Source organism: Centropristis striata, chromosome 18 (genome assembly GCF_030273125.1).
Source record: "Centropristis striata isolate RG_2023a ecotype Rhode Island chromosome 18, C.striata_1.0, whole genome shotgun sequence".
Taxonomy (NCBI): domain Eukaryota; kingdom Metazoa; phylum Chordata; class Actinopteri; order Perciformes; family Serranidae; genus Centropristis; species Centropristis striata.
The window spans coordinates 17,347,653-17,362,976 of record NC_081534.1 but is presented as its reverse complement, the minus strand read 5'-3'; the positions used below and the strand labels follow the sequence as shown (position 1 = coordinate 17,362,976).

Here is a 15,324-nt window from a genome sequence, read left to right as displayed (position 1 = left end):
TTCATCTTCCTGGCACTATGACACTATCTACTCCATCACACATTCGCTCTCATTACACTAGTAGCTTAATATTCCCTCAGGGATCAATAAAGTACTGCGTCCTTATCTTGCCCTATCCATCTCGTATATCTCCCAATCTGGCTTAATCTCTTTCTCTTACTGTCTTTTCATCTCTCTATCTGAGCGTAGAGCTGTGTCAAGGAGGAGGGAAAGTGGGAGGGCGATAAATCAAGCAACATTTCTGCTCTGTATTGCTCTTGAGAGCTTCTCAAGTGTTCTATCTGGCTGCTTTTAACAATGTTTGGCATTTTTGAGATGTCCTTGATGGGTCTTTATTTATTGTTTTCCTTCGTATAGCACAGGGTTTAACATAAACCTGGACATGTGGCACCTTTTCACAAAGGTTTTTTTTGTCTCCCTCCTCCCTATTTCTGGCGAGAAAACAATACCCATTTACTTTTTTTTGTCTCTCAATTTCATGCACAGTAAGCATCATGTTTTTTTTTCCTTACATAGATAGGCTATGTTATTATGGAAGTGTTAGATGTGTGAATTATTTCAAGTCAAGCCCCCAACACTAAATGGATTACTGTACTGCGTGGTGAAATTGTTTATTAAGATGGTGTTTCGATTGTGACTGCTTGACTCTATGTCTTTCTCTCCATCTCTCTCTCTCTTTCTCTCTCTCTTTCTCTCTCTGCAGCTTCTGTACAGCTCCCCTGGCAACGGGCAGTTTCTCAGAATAAGGTTCCATATTACATCAAGTAAGTGGCGAGAAACGGCTTCTATAGCCATCTTTGTGCCTATATAAACTGTTTGCATATGTGTGTGTCTCTGTGTATGTGTGTGTTAGCATGGGACAATGACTAGTGTAACCTGGTTAGCATTCAAGGCAGAGCAGTCAGCCTTTGTCTCTAAAAAGAACCCCTCCTTTGTTTTTTTCCATCCCCATCTCTTTATTGTGACTTTCCAATTTATTTTCTGTTCGACCCCTTAACACATTGCATTGTCTGGTTTTCCATCACAGAGCACTTTAACATAGGAGAGATTTTCTTGTCTCAAGCGGTTTTATTTGACACATTTTTAGAGGTCAAACTATGAAATATTTTTTAATAAAGGCAAAGGATAGAGGAGAGAAAGAAAATCAAAAAATTGAACACAGTATGAACAGAATTATGTGTAGCTGAGTTGTCTTTTTGTGTTTCTGATCATCTTTTGACCTCCTGGATAAATTTTGTGACCACTGTTTGGGCCTTGATCGTTCGGTTGGAAACTTCTCTCGCAGTATTGAATTTAAGGCTTCTATAGACCTGTAGATTGTGCAAGTAAGAAGAAATTACTAAAAGTTTGTCCATGATCTGGAAACAAACCTTTCCTAGTTTGAGCATTAGACATATTGTTCTGGTACACTCTTCAATTGAATATAGGTTCACAGCGTCCCAATTTTTTTTTTTTTTAAATCAAGGTTGAATAAAAACACTTTATTCAGTGGGCCATAGGCTCAAATTGTGTCTTGACAGGCATTTATTTCAATTACAATCTGCAAGATGATTATTTTTGAATGTTCATAGTTGACTAAGAAAAAGCCCATTATCTGAAACATGTTTCTGCAGGGAATCTAATAGTTTTCAACCTTTTCATTAAAGCTTTGACCTCTAGTGACCTCCCATACCAATGGTCAGCTAGTTATTGTTCCATGTATATTCAGTGCACGTACATAATTTATATTACTCCTAATTAGGAGCTTCTTTCTGCTCGTTTGCTCCCGTGTGTGTATATTAAAATTCAAGCCATTTCACCTGCACATTTCTCATTCAGTCCACCATTAGCACCTCCGTTTGAATAGATAATACCTGGCTGTATCCCAGAGCAGCTTCCCACACTGTTCTCATCGTGACTGTAACAACTTGAGCTTGACATGTTGCCTCCCATTCTAATTGTTGCCAAATCCGGCCAGACAGCAGGTTTCTGTTAAATCAGGCTAAGAGATCTTTGTTGGTGGCAACCAGGACAGTGTCTAAAACATGCTGTTCAGGAAATGTCGGTTTTGAAAGTTTGAAGGACCTCATTATCCAGAAATCATGTAACTGTATGTCAGGAAACTGCTGACTAACCAAACCTGAAGGGACCTTATTTTAGAAAAATCTTCGTGTAGCAGTTTCAGCCGTCATTAGTCAGTCCTTCTTTCTTTCTTTCTTTCTTTCTTTCTTTCTTTCCTTCCTTCCTTCCTTCCTTCCTTCCTTCCTTCCTTCCTTCCTTCCTTCCTTCCTTCCTTCCTTCCTTCCTTCCTTCCTTCCTTCCTTCCTTCCGTCCTTCCTTCCTTCCTTTCTGTCTTTCTGTCTTTCTTTCTTTGGGGCTCTGTAGCAGTCTTACTTTGTGATTTAGGTTGATAAAATGGGTGTCATTTTTAGGGCTGGTCCCTCAAATCGCTTTGTTCCATGAGTCGAAATGTCACCGTGTCAGTTAAATTGTCAAAGAGCCATTTTTTTTTTTTTTAGAAATCCCCCTTGTGCTGTTGTCCACAGAACAAGCGACAATAAAAGCTTCAGCCATGAAAGATTTACTGGTCTAGACTTGTCTCACTGTCTCCAAAAGGTTTTGATAAAATATCTTCCAAAGCATATTTACACATTTATAGAGATGTTAAACTTGCTTGAGATGGATAACGTTATAGTTAGAGTACATTTGGGACTGTTTTCGAAGACTTCGTGGTGCATTTAAGTGCTTCTGGAAAGCTCGTAAAAACATTCATTAAGCAATTTAAAACTGTATATTCAGTTTATTGAATCTTAGTGAATATAAATACAATTCGTATTGAGTGAATCTGACACACGATAAAGACACAGACAGAGATGGAGGGGAATAAAAGGATTTAGACAAAGAGAAAAGGACACCTGCACCGTCTCTGGGCCTGCGGCTTGGCACAAGAGGAAGATCAGAGATGAAAGCCAGAGACAGGCAACGACTCAGAGGACAGGCTTATAACTTTAGAGTCAACAACAGCCTGTGATCACAGATGTGCCCAGCCAATGAACCTGCATCCGCCCACTCGCGCTAACAAAACACATGTGCACAAGGGCACAGAACAATACACACACATGCGTTTGAACACACAAATAGAGAATCCCATCCTCTCTCTGGCAAAGAAACGCTTGCACACACCCAAAGATGCATATTAACTCCAACTGGAATCAAACTCGCTAACCAAACACACACACACATAATTGTGAGCACACACCATATGTTCTGTTGATACCTCTAGGTTGGTTTGGACCAGGATTTTTCTCCATGGTGGCATTCACATTAAATTGCCTTTCAGGAAGAGCAAGAAAAGAATCAATCCTCCTTCAACTTTTACCCCAGTGTGTGGCTTTCCTTTCATATTAAAATGAAGATAGTGCGCTCGGCTGTACGCTGCCCTGTCTGATCCTCCCTCGCACACACAAATATACATGCAGGCTGCTGCACACTCATGCAAACCCACTTAATTTGCAGCTTGAAAACTCAACTCTAAATCCATCTCCAGGACTAATCACAGGTCGCTTTCAGTGCCGTGACATCCTCGGGACACCAGAAATCAGTCTTTGACACATTCATTTCCCCAAACCCCTCCTCGTGTCCTCTTCCATCTCCTCTCATACTCAGCCTCTTTTCTTTGCACTGACAAAGGGCCCCTGATTAAAACCGCGCCTTGTCCACCCCCTGTGGTGATGAGTTCGGGGCGACATATTGGGGTGGGGAATCAAATAGCTTCACATGAGTTCTGTGCCTGCCGTCTCATGCTGGCAACCTCACATGCTGTCCCATTTCACCCATTCTGGCACTTCTGGGGAGGGCTCACAAGCCTTGTAGGCTTTTTGAGGGGAAATATAGCAAGACTGCATCTCTGCTGAGATTAGAGAAAGTCTCCTCGATATTCGGAGGCTTTTCTGGACGGGATGTTTTTCCGTGTTTTTGTCAGGAAACATTTGGTGGGGTTGGTTGGACCTAACAGAAGAGACAGCCCGCAGACACATGACTGGACTTTATACATCCTCTTCTCAGGGTGTCTTTGTTATGTAGGCAAAAGTTTCAAGAAGAATCCACAGCTGTACTGTATTTCAAAAAGCAGAATATGGATAAGTTTGGCAGGGAAGGGGTTAATATTTTAAGAGCAAAAAAGAGGCAGAGCGGAGACGTGACAGGCGGAGAAAGACTGAAGATGTCATGTGGTGAATGCAGGCTCTTCTCACCTGTCACAGACACTCTGCTGATAAGTCTGGCAGGTCGCTGTCACACAAAAAGAAAAGTTCCTGAAGTCTTTCTGTTGCTTAGTCAGATATTTGACTAATTCTGTCTCTTTGAATACCCAGATACTCAAGCAATCATTCATCTGCACACTCATGATTATTCATGGTGCTCTCTCTGTGCGTGACAGTGACAAACTCGCAGCAGAAGTGTTGAGCAGAAGTGTTTGCAGCCAACGTTTGATTGGAAACGTCCACACCTCAGACCATGGTGCACTGACATTTTCTAATCATTTTGTTGGACGACAGGCGCAGTTGTGGGAAAATTGTGGTTATGGTTAATTATGAAGCACCAGAGAAGTGAGTAATTAGCAAAAACACTTTAACTATCTGTTGTAGCTGCTGTAAATGGCAACGCTACACCGGAAACGTCAAAGAAAATTGCAGTTATTCTTGATAAGCTTAATTGTTATCGTGGTGATCTGTTAGTCTGAGAGGGTCAGGCTGCCCACTTTTGTAGGATGTTTTCAGCTGCTTGTTTTACCCGCTGGTGAGAGAGAAATCTCATAAAAACATCTTGTAGAAAGTTATTTTTCTCCCCTCACACTACCCTAGTGGCTACATAAATTTTACCCTTCCTCCGCCTGCCGCAGTGTCCCCTCCCGTGACCTCATTTGATTTGTCGATGCTTACTCCGAGATGTCATTAAATGATGTTTATGAAGGAAAATGTCACATGCAGAGCACAAGCCGCTTCATCCCCAGACGCCCTCCACTCACAGTTAGCCAGCGTTTGTGATTTCGGAGCCTGTCGGTGTAAAATGCCAGTTCCACAGGTTTTGTCAGATGGTTGGTCAAAAATGCATAAATGAATTACAGTCATATAAAACAGAGAACAACAGCTGTTAAGCCCGCCATTGGTCAGGTCTCCGGCCCTATTTTCATCCTCTTCCACTATCTCTATTATCTACACTGAATAAAAATATAAACACACCATTTTTGTTTTTGCTCCCATTTTTCATGAGCTGAACTCAAAGATCTACACATCATACATACATATACATCAACCATTTCTCTTAAATATTGTTCACAAATCTGTCTAAATCTGGGATAGTGAGCCGAGATAATCCATCCCACTTCACAGATGTGGCATATCAAGATGCTGATTAGACAGCATGATTATTGCACAGGTGTGCCTTTGGCTGGCTACAGTAAAAGGCTACTCTAAAAGCAAGTGTTTGCTTCATTTAGGAGATTCCAACATATGCATTCTCACATACGAGACGTATGTAGACAGTTTCAGGGTTGCAGATCATGTGTGAAAGGGGCTTCAGACCCCACACTGGGTTGTAGTTCACCCAGGATATACTGCTGTTATCTGCAAGACGCTTTCAAATATCTGCCAGGAAATCTTTTTTCGTCCCCTGCTCCTTAATATTCTCTGATGCTTTCCCTCTCGCCTATAAATGCTTCCTGCTGTGTTATCTAAACCGAAGCAGGCAGCGTTGTAGTAAATGTGTCAACAGTTTGCTATTTTTTTCCCTCCTACAGGACAACAAAAAGATTGCTTAGGCATTACAAAGGGAATGCATCGAAAGGGAAAGCGTTGAGTACAGTCGAACCTGACAACTCTGTCGTCCTCATTATAGCATTCATGAGTTGTGGATATAAGCAGAAGCTTTCTAATCTTTTTGTTGATGGAAATGTGTGTGCACATAAATACGGTACAGAGTTGATTGTGTGTCCCCATCATTTTAGCAGCTCTGTCGAGTCTCTGATATACCTTTCTACACTTCAATGGCAAAAATGTTATATGGCAGTAGTTGTCAGCCAATTGTGGCCAAGGATTCCTCCTCCTTGGTGTGTGTTTGTGTGCAGCAAATATCAGCAATCCCCTGACTTGGATTCATTGAAACCTTTTGTCATTTAGACAAGCTCTTTGCAAAGTAAAGCACACTGGAAGCCGCGCCTTTATGGATGCCTGTGCAGGTGTGAAAGGGGTCATCAGTCTGTACAGTACGGCGATTGAATAGGGATGAACGTCTGCACACGCAGAGGGCTCCTGTCGTCCACTCCACCACCTCAGTTCACTGTCAGGACTCCACTTCACTTCCTGCTGCCTGTCAGCGCAGAGCGAGCCATCGCAGACTCCACAGGGGAGCCTCTGCATTCAAAAACAGCCTTTTATTTCAAAATCCGTCTTCCAGAAATCTTCTCAAACATTCCACACGGATCTGAGTGTGGCCTCTGACAGCCAGATGTCTGCTTGAAACACACACACACACACACACACACACACACACACACACCCGCGTACACACACACACACAACCAGCAGAACTCAAATAGATGCGCCAATTGGCAGCCGCAGCTCAAGAAAAGTCAGATTCTTTGCTGTCCTGTGTGTGAAGGCAACCATGTTTGATCAGTTGTAGCACCGTCTTACTTTATTTATTTTTATAGCGTTTGTTTTGTTTTTTTCGGTATATTTGGTTTGTTCTTGTTTCGTGTGTGTATGTGTGTTTGTGCGGCTTCTGTCTGAAGCAGAAATGTAAACACGGAGTTGAGACTCGGCCCCCTTATATTTATGTCCCATGGTGTTTGAAAAGACAGATGCTGTGGTGATGAGAGGGATTCACAGTATGTGTCAACTTTTTTTCTGTGTGTGTGTGTTTTCATCCTTTTTTCTCTCCCTACTGCTTTTTTTGTTTTTGTGTGCGGTTTATGATTTGTGGATTTGTGGAGGCATCTGTAACCTCTGCCCTCAATTTGTGTGCGATAACAGGAGTTGACAATAAAACCAGCGACAATGTTTACACACATCAGTGATGATAATCCTGATGTTAGGTCGTGTGTGAGTCCCAGTGTGTGTTCATTTGGCGGCATTTTGTGTGATGCTTTGTTGTTGTGCACCTTACCCTTCAAAGTACTTTTGTCCATCATTTTTTATTCTTTTGTGAAAAGCCTTTTGTCAGTGTCGGTGTGTGGGTGTGTTTTGACTTCAGTGGCTCTTGGTCTGTTTTTGTGTCATCTTATGTGGGTTATTTAATCTAATGGTTTCTTTTTGTTGTTGTGGTTTTCAGTCACCAGACACAGACAACCTGCTGGGACCATCCAAAGATGACAGAGCTCTACCAGTCACTAGGTAAGAAAACACGTGTGTCTTCATGTCCTGGAATAATAACTTCAGTTACCTCTATTCATTTCAGGTCAGTCAGGTAATTTGGGATTTATTTAGCCATACAAAAAACAGTTGTGCGAACATATTTTGTTCCTAATTGTGTGTAATTTAGAAGAAGTTTCCACATTTACTAAATTTCTTGTAGTTTGAATTTTCTCCTTGCTATACAATAGGGATGGGAATAATTAATTGATGAGCGATTAATGTATTAAGAATTGGGTCTATCAGTGGAATTTTTAATCGATCTGTGTATTTTTTTATTTTGATTGTATCTCAGACTGCGTATCAGTACTCACTGAACTGAAACACGCTGAGCATTCAGTTCTGCGGCCGTATGTCTATAAGCCAATGAGCTGAGAATTAAGTTGGATAAAGCTACAGTTTGCAAACTGAAAGTTGCAATAACAATTATAAAACACACAGAAGAGTATTAATTGGAGCAAAACTATCTTACTGTGTCAAACCTTGCTAGCATGAATTAGTGAATTTAATTCTATCCAGAATTTATTTAAAGACAAAACACATTTAAATATGAAGATTACTGTGAAAACTAAGTTCATGCCTCTTCAGGGGCTAAAACATAAAACATTGAACTCCTTGACGTTATCTTCACAAAATAATCTTAGTTGAGTTAGTTTTACGATTGACAGGATCAAGTCTCTTTTCGTCCTTTCAAAATAAAAGCGCCTGTTATCAAAACAGGCTTTTGTATAGAACGGTATACATATCTTTTTTTTGCCCATGTATGCATGCAATGATTAATTGATTAATTGATTGTTAACGTTCTAGATAATCGAGTTTGCAGGTTTCTTCTAAACGCCCAACCCTAGCACACAATAAACAAGACCTGTTTCGGGAGTCATGTGCAGTTTTTCACTTATGGATTGTACATTTCATTACCTTGAAGCCATTGTGAGTCTGAAAAATCCCATCTAAATTATAAATTAAGTAAGAAAAAGTTGAAATAAGGATATGAAATTGTTCCTCCATGAGGCCCCGAGTCTCTGAGATTTCCTCCACTCCCAAAAATTGGAGGTGAATTTCACTGGAGGTGCTTCAAGTATTAAAAAATGTCTTTTAAAAAATTGAATAGCAGCATTTCCGTCCAGAATGTCCCTGTCACTGCGGGTTATCTACTGTATTCAACTGTTTTATAAGATTTCTTCTGTAAAAACTTTTTCACAGTGCATTCTCAGTTTTCTTGTGAGAGAACAACAAATCATGTAGACCATGTAGTTTCTTCTCTTGTCGAGTTAGTTTACTCCATACATTTAATTTGATGAAAATTGCACCTTGATCTTTCCGTTTCTCTCCTGCTCCGTGTTAATATCCGTAACCATGTGTCTGTCCCAGTGGGGCGGCTTGTATGACGGTTCTTTAATGAGCAGCCGGATAAGTAATAAGCTGTGAAACTTTGGGAGCGTTAGCTGTGGGCCCGCAGCTCGACAAATAGCACAGGCCCCCACTGAGACAGAACTCACTAACCTAATTACACAGTCCACATTAGCCACCCGTCCCCTCGGTCATCTCCATAGACAATAACTAACAAAAAGTTGGCTTTCATTGAAGACGGAGGTCCTGCTTGTGTTGCCCAGTAGGCAGCTTTTTGTTGGACTTTGTTTTCTGATTTTCTGCCTCCGTTTTCTTTTTGTCCGTCTACCTTTCATCTCTGTCTCTATCCCTGCCTGTAGCGGACTTGAACAATGTGAGATTCTCAGCATACCGAACAGCCATGAAGATCCGCAGACTACAGAAAGCACTGTGCTGTAAGTAAGACGCACACACACTCAAACACACCTTAATACCTACAGTCGTGGTCTGCTTCTTTTGAAGTCTGGGTGCAACGAGGGGATGCAGTAATGATTTGAAGCTTTGCCAGATGCCGTGCCAGAACTTCGCGGGAGCCAAGGATATTTTGGCTTTAAAATTACACACAGTGCCTGTACGTACGTGTGTGTGTGTGTGTGTGTGTGTGTGTGCGTGTGCGTGTGCGTGTGCGTGTGCGCGCATGATTTTTTACCATGCACAGTCACAGCTGGTGATTGTGTTAAGCCTGTTGAGCATAGCCTCATTCAGTGAGCACAGGTGGGATGTTTCCACGCTGTATTTTTAACAAAATTCTCTCGGTTTAAAAGCTGCTGTTTTGTCGTCTATAATAGAAGCTTTGACAAAGGCGGCTATTACCCTTGGTCTCAGGTGGCTAGCAGCACCACCTACACACACACATTTCCACACACACTGCAGGTGCATGTAGACTCCCTGTTCGCGACGTATGCCAGTAGCTACTTGTGCTCAGCAAAGTGTAACAATGGTGACAAATGTTAACTATTATCCAGCTGTTGACATTATTATAGCAGCACACACTGCGAGCCCACACTGCTCATTTACATCCTGCTGTTTGTAGAAAGTTTGCTCTGTGAGCATGTTTGAAACAAACAGATGAAATATACCGCAGCCTCACGCAGGCCTGTGTACCTGAATAATCGTGGGTATCAAAGTGTGTTATTGTGTTCGTTGGTTTGTTAATGAGTTTGAATGATTCAGGCGTTTTAGTTTGCTATCTCATATTGGCTCTCTGATCGCAGGCGTGCGTTTGTGATGGGAATGCATTAGCCTGAGTGATTTCGACTTGAGGCACTGCAATTCAATTTCATCCATTAGATTAGAACAGTCACAACACAAAACAGGCGCATACAAACACACGCATGCATGCCAGCACACACACACAAACTCTAGAGGGATAAGTAGTTATTAGTTATTAGCCTGGATTCATGAGGAATCTTTGCTTGAAGACCCATGTGTGCAACCGTATGAATGTCGTGTGTGTCTGTAAGTGTGAGAGAATAACACACACACAAACACTCATGACAGGGATACTATAAAACGTCTAATTGGGTTAAGTCTGCGCCAGGGGGCCGGTGAGGCACAAATGAGCTTGCGTGGCATCCCGCTAATGTGCCACCGCCTCTCATATCTCACAGCTTCATATCTGCTGCATGTGAAGTGAAAGAGAGCCAGAGAGAAGTAAAGTTTCGCTTTCTGACAGCGCGGCTGCCCTGCTGCGCCCGCTCCATGTGGATACACCCCGGTAATTAGCGCTCTCTGGGGAACAGGGGGGTAACACGAGGCAAGGAGCTGCGCAGGGGCTGACGAGGAGCAGGCAACAGGGCAAATGAGGAGACTTAAGTGAGGAGGAGAGGTGAGCGGGATGCAGGAGAAGGAGTTTAAATTGTTTGCGGAAAAAGGGTCAGAGAGAGAGGTGCATGCAGATCAATACGGGGTTCCTGCCTTGTTGCACTCTCAGTATCCGTGAGATGTTTTTAAGCCTGCTGTATTTTGGTATTTATAGGATGGAAGTAGTGTTTTTTATTGAGTCCCTAAAAAATAGAAACATACTTCAGGGATTAAATAAGTTGATATGTTTGCTCCATATCACTGTTGTAATAACCTGTATCTTTGTCATGCTAATTAAACACCTGCAGCAGACTGTAATACTATAATTTGCTATCTACATTTTGAACTGGTTGACCTTTTCATTGGACCTTGAATTAAGCACTAATTAACAGTCCCATCAGGATCTGAGCATTGCCTTTAGTTAGTCTCATGTAAAAACATGGCATCCCAATTGCATACTTGGTACTTCTGTAGGCCCACACATGTTTTAGGTCAGCACTAAATTCGCTGCATAAAACAATTGTCATAAATGCATTTGCGCTTCAAATCCAACACACTTTTAATGAGGCAGATCTCTCCTCATGCTCTACTAGCTGTCTGTCTGTCTCTCTCCGTGTGTGTGTGTGTGTGTGTGTGTGTGTGTGTGTGTGTGCTGAAAAAACAAACAGAATCCTGGCTCTTTAAATGGGAAACTAACAATGTGGCCAATGTAGTGTAAGCCACACTATTTCATTCATGTTTGAGCACAGGACCATGGATGTATAAAGAAAGGGGCAGTAGGGAGGAAGGGGCAGTAAATTTGACATAAATCTATCTTTCTCCAGAATCACAGACTTTGCAATTGAAGGAATACTAAACCAATTGTTTGAAAATGGCACAAAAAAAACCCAACAGTTATTTGCTTCTCGCAGAATTATTATTTTTTACATACCTATAGGTACATTTTCTACTTTTGTCAGAGCCAGCTGAGGTGTTGCCCCCAGCTTCCAGTCTTTGTGCTAAGATGAGTTAACCAGCTGCTCGGCCCATGTCTCATATTAAGCAGACAGATATGAGAGTGGTATTGATCTTCTCATCTAACTCTCAGCAAGAAAGAGAATAAGCACATTTACCAGAGTGCTAATCTATTCCTTTAAACTAATTTCGTCTCATCACTCCGAGGAGTGTCAGTGTTTCGACAGAAGACAGCAAAATTCACTAGAATAGAACATTTGAGCCTTACCCTCTACAGACTGTGAGATACTGCACAGAAGTACATGAGCAACTGTGCATTATATTGTGGGAGAGAGACGTAAATCCACAGAACACTCAGTTAGACAGAGACTGTCTTGCAAAAGGATCACACCAGCTGGAAGGGAAAATTGAGCCAGGGGTGTAAAGAGGGGTGGGGTCAAACATCCCTACTTCCTCCAGCCTAGTTTGGCGCCCCTTGCTTGGGCCACGGCCATCTTGGATCTCAGCCTTCTTTTTTGATATAAACTAGACACTTTTGGAGAGCTTCTTACACAGTTATGATGCTGTTATGTTGACAGAATATGTCCACAGACAGACAGACAAATATAAACACCTGCCTCTGTGGTAGTTTCGGCTGCAGAAAGTGTTTCTAGGACAACATTTTGCCACGATGACACACATGGACTCACTAGGAGAAAAGTTTGGGCGACTGGCTAAAAACCAACCACATTTAAGTGAAATAAAGACACTGGTATGAATCAGTATTATATATTACAGACATTTATTGATGCATTTTTGATTTCAAAACAAGTGAAGTTATCTCACCTACTGGCAGATTTTGCAGATTTTAAGAAAATAATGCTGGTGTTCACACATTATTAATACTATAGTTTTTCAATTGGACACAATATCCATTTGTGTGTGTGTGTGTGTGTGTGTGTGTGTGTGTGTGTGTGATTGGCAGTATCTACAGCACAACAGCTGCTGAAAGTGTGTTGTATTTTATCCATTTTTTAATTGCATTGTTGCCTTGTGTTTTGTTTGTTTGTGCAGCTGGCTACTGTTTGATAGTGTTTTCCCAAAGGGCTCGATTAGCCTCTTTTGTTAAATATTTTCTCATGTTTCTCTACTCTTTTGCTTTCAAGATATGCAAGTAATAGCTGCAGTATAAATGAAGATGGAAATATAATTGACATATTGATACAAATACATTCGCTTTTTTCTTTGTCATTGAAAACGTAGCCAACAAATTAAATTAGAAGAATCTAGACCGCTCCCAGTCTGACATTTCTTTCTCATTTGTCTTTTTCTGTTCAGATTTCTTTCGCGTATTAATATTTCACCACAATGATCCGTCTGTTCTCTTTCTGTACTCCCTGCAGACTCTCGCAGTTAGTTGTTTTGAACTATTTTGGACAGAATATCAGTCAAGTCTGCAGTTTCTAAGTGCCTCCATGAATAGTCTGTGCCATTTTCAGCTCCTCGTCCTATTCAGATTTGGCATTTTTAGAAAAATCAGAGCCGCTGCTGAGAGCCCATTGAACAAGTCGGAAAGGTTACTAATGGTTCTTACTCGCCCTTTTTCTCTCACCATCACCCCTTTTAAAAAAAAAAAAAAAAAACTTTTTCTCTTTGTTACTTCTCTCTGTTCTTGTTAACCTTCCTCCTCTCTCCTCTCTTCTTCACTTTCATTTTCTCCCCGTCCTTGTTTTTGTCTCATTGTTTCTCTTCTACTTTTCCCCTTCTTACTCCTTTCATCCTGCCTGCTCTCTCACCCCCCTCCTCCCATCTTCATCTGCAGTGGACCTGTTGGACCTCAGCGTGGCCCAGAACACCTTTGAGCAGCACAAGCTCACCAACAACAACCAGCTGCTGTCCGTCCCCGACGTCATCAACTGCCTGACGTCCATCTACGACGGCCTGGAGCAGGAGCATAAAGACCTGGTCAACGTGCCGCTCTGCGTCGACATGTGTCTCAACTGGCTGCTCAATGTTTACGACACGTACGTATGAAACGCCATCTGTTTCGCATTTAGGACACGGACTACGAATCAGCTTCCTTTCTCTGCCGCAGATTTGTCACAGTTTATGACAGGACCTGGGAATCGTGCATGTTGCCACCTGCATCCTTTCTGGAAATGTAACTGATGACTGCAATCAGAGCTGCTGTAATACGAAGTTTGTTTACACGTTTAAATGTCCCTCAAAGACAGGCTGTGAATTTTTAAAAATCAGATTAGACGAAAGTGGCAGAACTGATGCGTCTCATCACACTTACAAATCCATCTGCATTTGTGTCGTCTGTGCATAATGATTATGTTGAATGTATTTACACACTCAAATGCTTTCACTAATATTTTCTGGCATTGTCAACATGCTATACCACCAGCCTTTGTTGGCATATGAGTGTCTGTTACACACTGTGTTTGTTTGAGATTAGACATGCATACATACATGTACAGATACTCTGTGCTGGCATGCACAGCAGGAATATACTGTATAATCACACATGTTGACTGTAAACCAACATGCCTAATGATCTAAACATTGTTTGTGGGCAAAAATAAACTCAGCAGCTCTTTCCCACAGTGATAGAAGTACAAGAGCACACGCTTCTTTCCAAGCAGATAATGATTTTCTTTCGCTGCTGTTGCATATAATTCAGAAATCAGAACTGAGCACACATGCACCCACAATAAATACAATTTGCACACTCGCCACTGTCTAATATGTGTTTGTGTCTGTGTGGTTCCTGCAGTGGTCGCAGTGGGAAGATCCGCGTCCTGTCCATGAAGATCGGTTTGCTCTCTCTCTCCAAGGGACACCTGGAGGAGAAATACAAATGTAAGTGCCAACGAGCAGGTCAGATATCTGCTGATGTACACATGCACTTAAACGCACCACTGTCTCGCCACCCTCCACTGCTCGGGCCAGTTCGGCGGCGAGCCCATCCCTATACCGCTCCGGCACAGCTGTAATCCCAGCAGTATTAATCAAACTCACAGACAGACAGAGATAGAGAGGAGCTGGAGAACGGGTCGTCTAATTGCATGAGAGACCTCCTACGCGTTTCTCCTGTTCTTTATTTAATTTTCTATTCTGATTTATTTTTGAGGATTAGAGAGCGTGAATATAGGCTTGCTGCACTGGGAGGAGACTGTCATTTTGGCTTCCTGCTCTTTGTTTCTGCCGCTTTATCTCTCCCCGTCTATCTTACTCTGCTGTCACTGCTCACACCATTGTTCATCCATCCAGCACTGCCACTTTGTCTTCCATCCTATCTTACTTACTCTTGCTTCCCTTCTTTTCTCCGTCCTCCTTCCCCTCTTCCTCTTTCTCCTCCCTTTCTTTTGCCATGGCATCCCTGAGCCTATTCGTTCCACTGGCAGTTTCTATTAGCCTGAGAAGGGTATCAAGCACGCTTGATTGCGCCATTCCTCCTTTACTCTTTTGGAGTCTCATTGGCTTGTCAGTCCCATGCATATAGCTACACTGCAACACACACATACACCTAACCAGGCGTGCTGCCATTCGACACTCATTTTTGTGACAGTTGCGCATGTCAAATGTTATCTTGTAGCAGAAAGTAGCGAGTTGGAGATGTGGGTGTTTGATCAGTAAGATGCTAGAGGTGTGTGTAGGAAGCGGGTCAGGAGCACACCTCATTCCTGGTGTTTGCACCACGCGCATACACATCCTGAACAGGGCCAGGCCTCACACAGAGATCAAAGTCAACTGCAAGCGTAGCAGAAAGACCTGTCATGTCCTTCGTTTCTCCCTCTCCTTCCCC

General features: G+C 42.2%; 1 protein-coding gene across 5 annotated transcripts in view; it reads left to right on the top strand.

Annotated features, from left to right (window-relative positions):
* utrn (utrophin) overlaps nt 1-15,324 on the top strand; it is a 221,199-nt gene that overhangs the window by 156,484 nt on the left and 49,391 nt on the right. For all 5 annotated transcript variants that reach the window (XM_059357172.1, XM_059357174.1, XM_059357170.1 and 2 more), the window contains 5 exons: nt 704-764; nt 7,309-7,370; nt 9,098-9,172; nt 13,336-13,537; nt 14,293-14,378. In XM_059357172.1, coding sequence (XP_059213155.1) covers nt 704-764; nt 7,309-7,370; nt 9,098-9,172; nt 13,336-13,537; nt 14,293-14,378 — 486 coding nt within the window. The remainder of the gene's footprint in view (nt 1-703; nt 765-7,308; nt 7,371-9,097; nt 9,173-13,335; nt 13,538-14,292; nt 14,379-15,324) is intronic.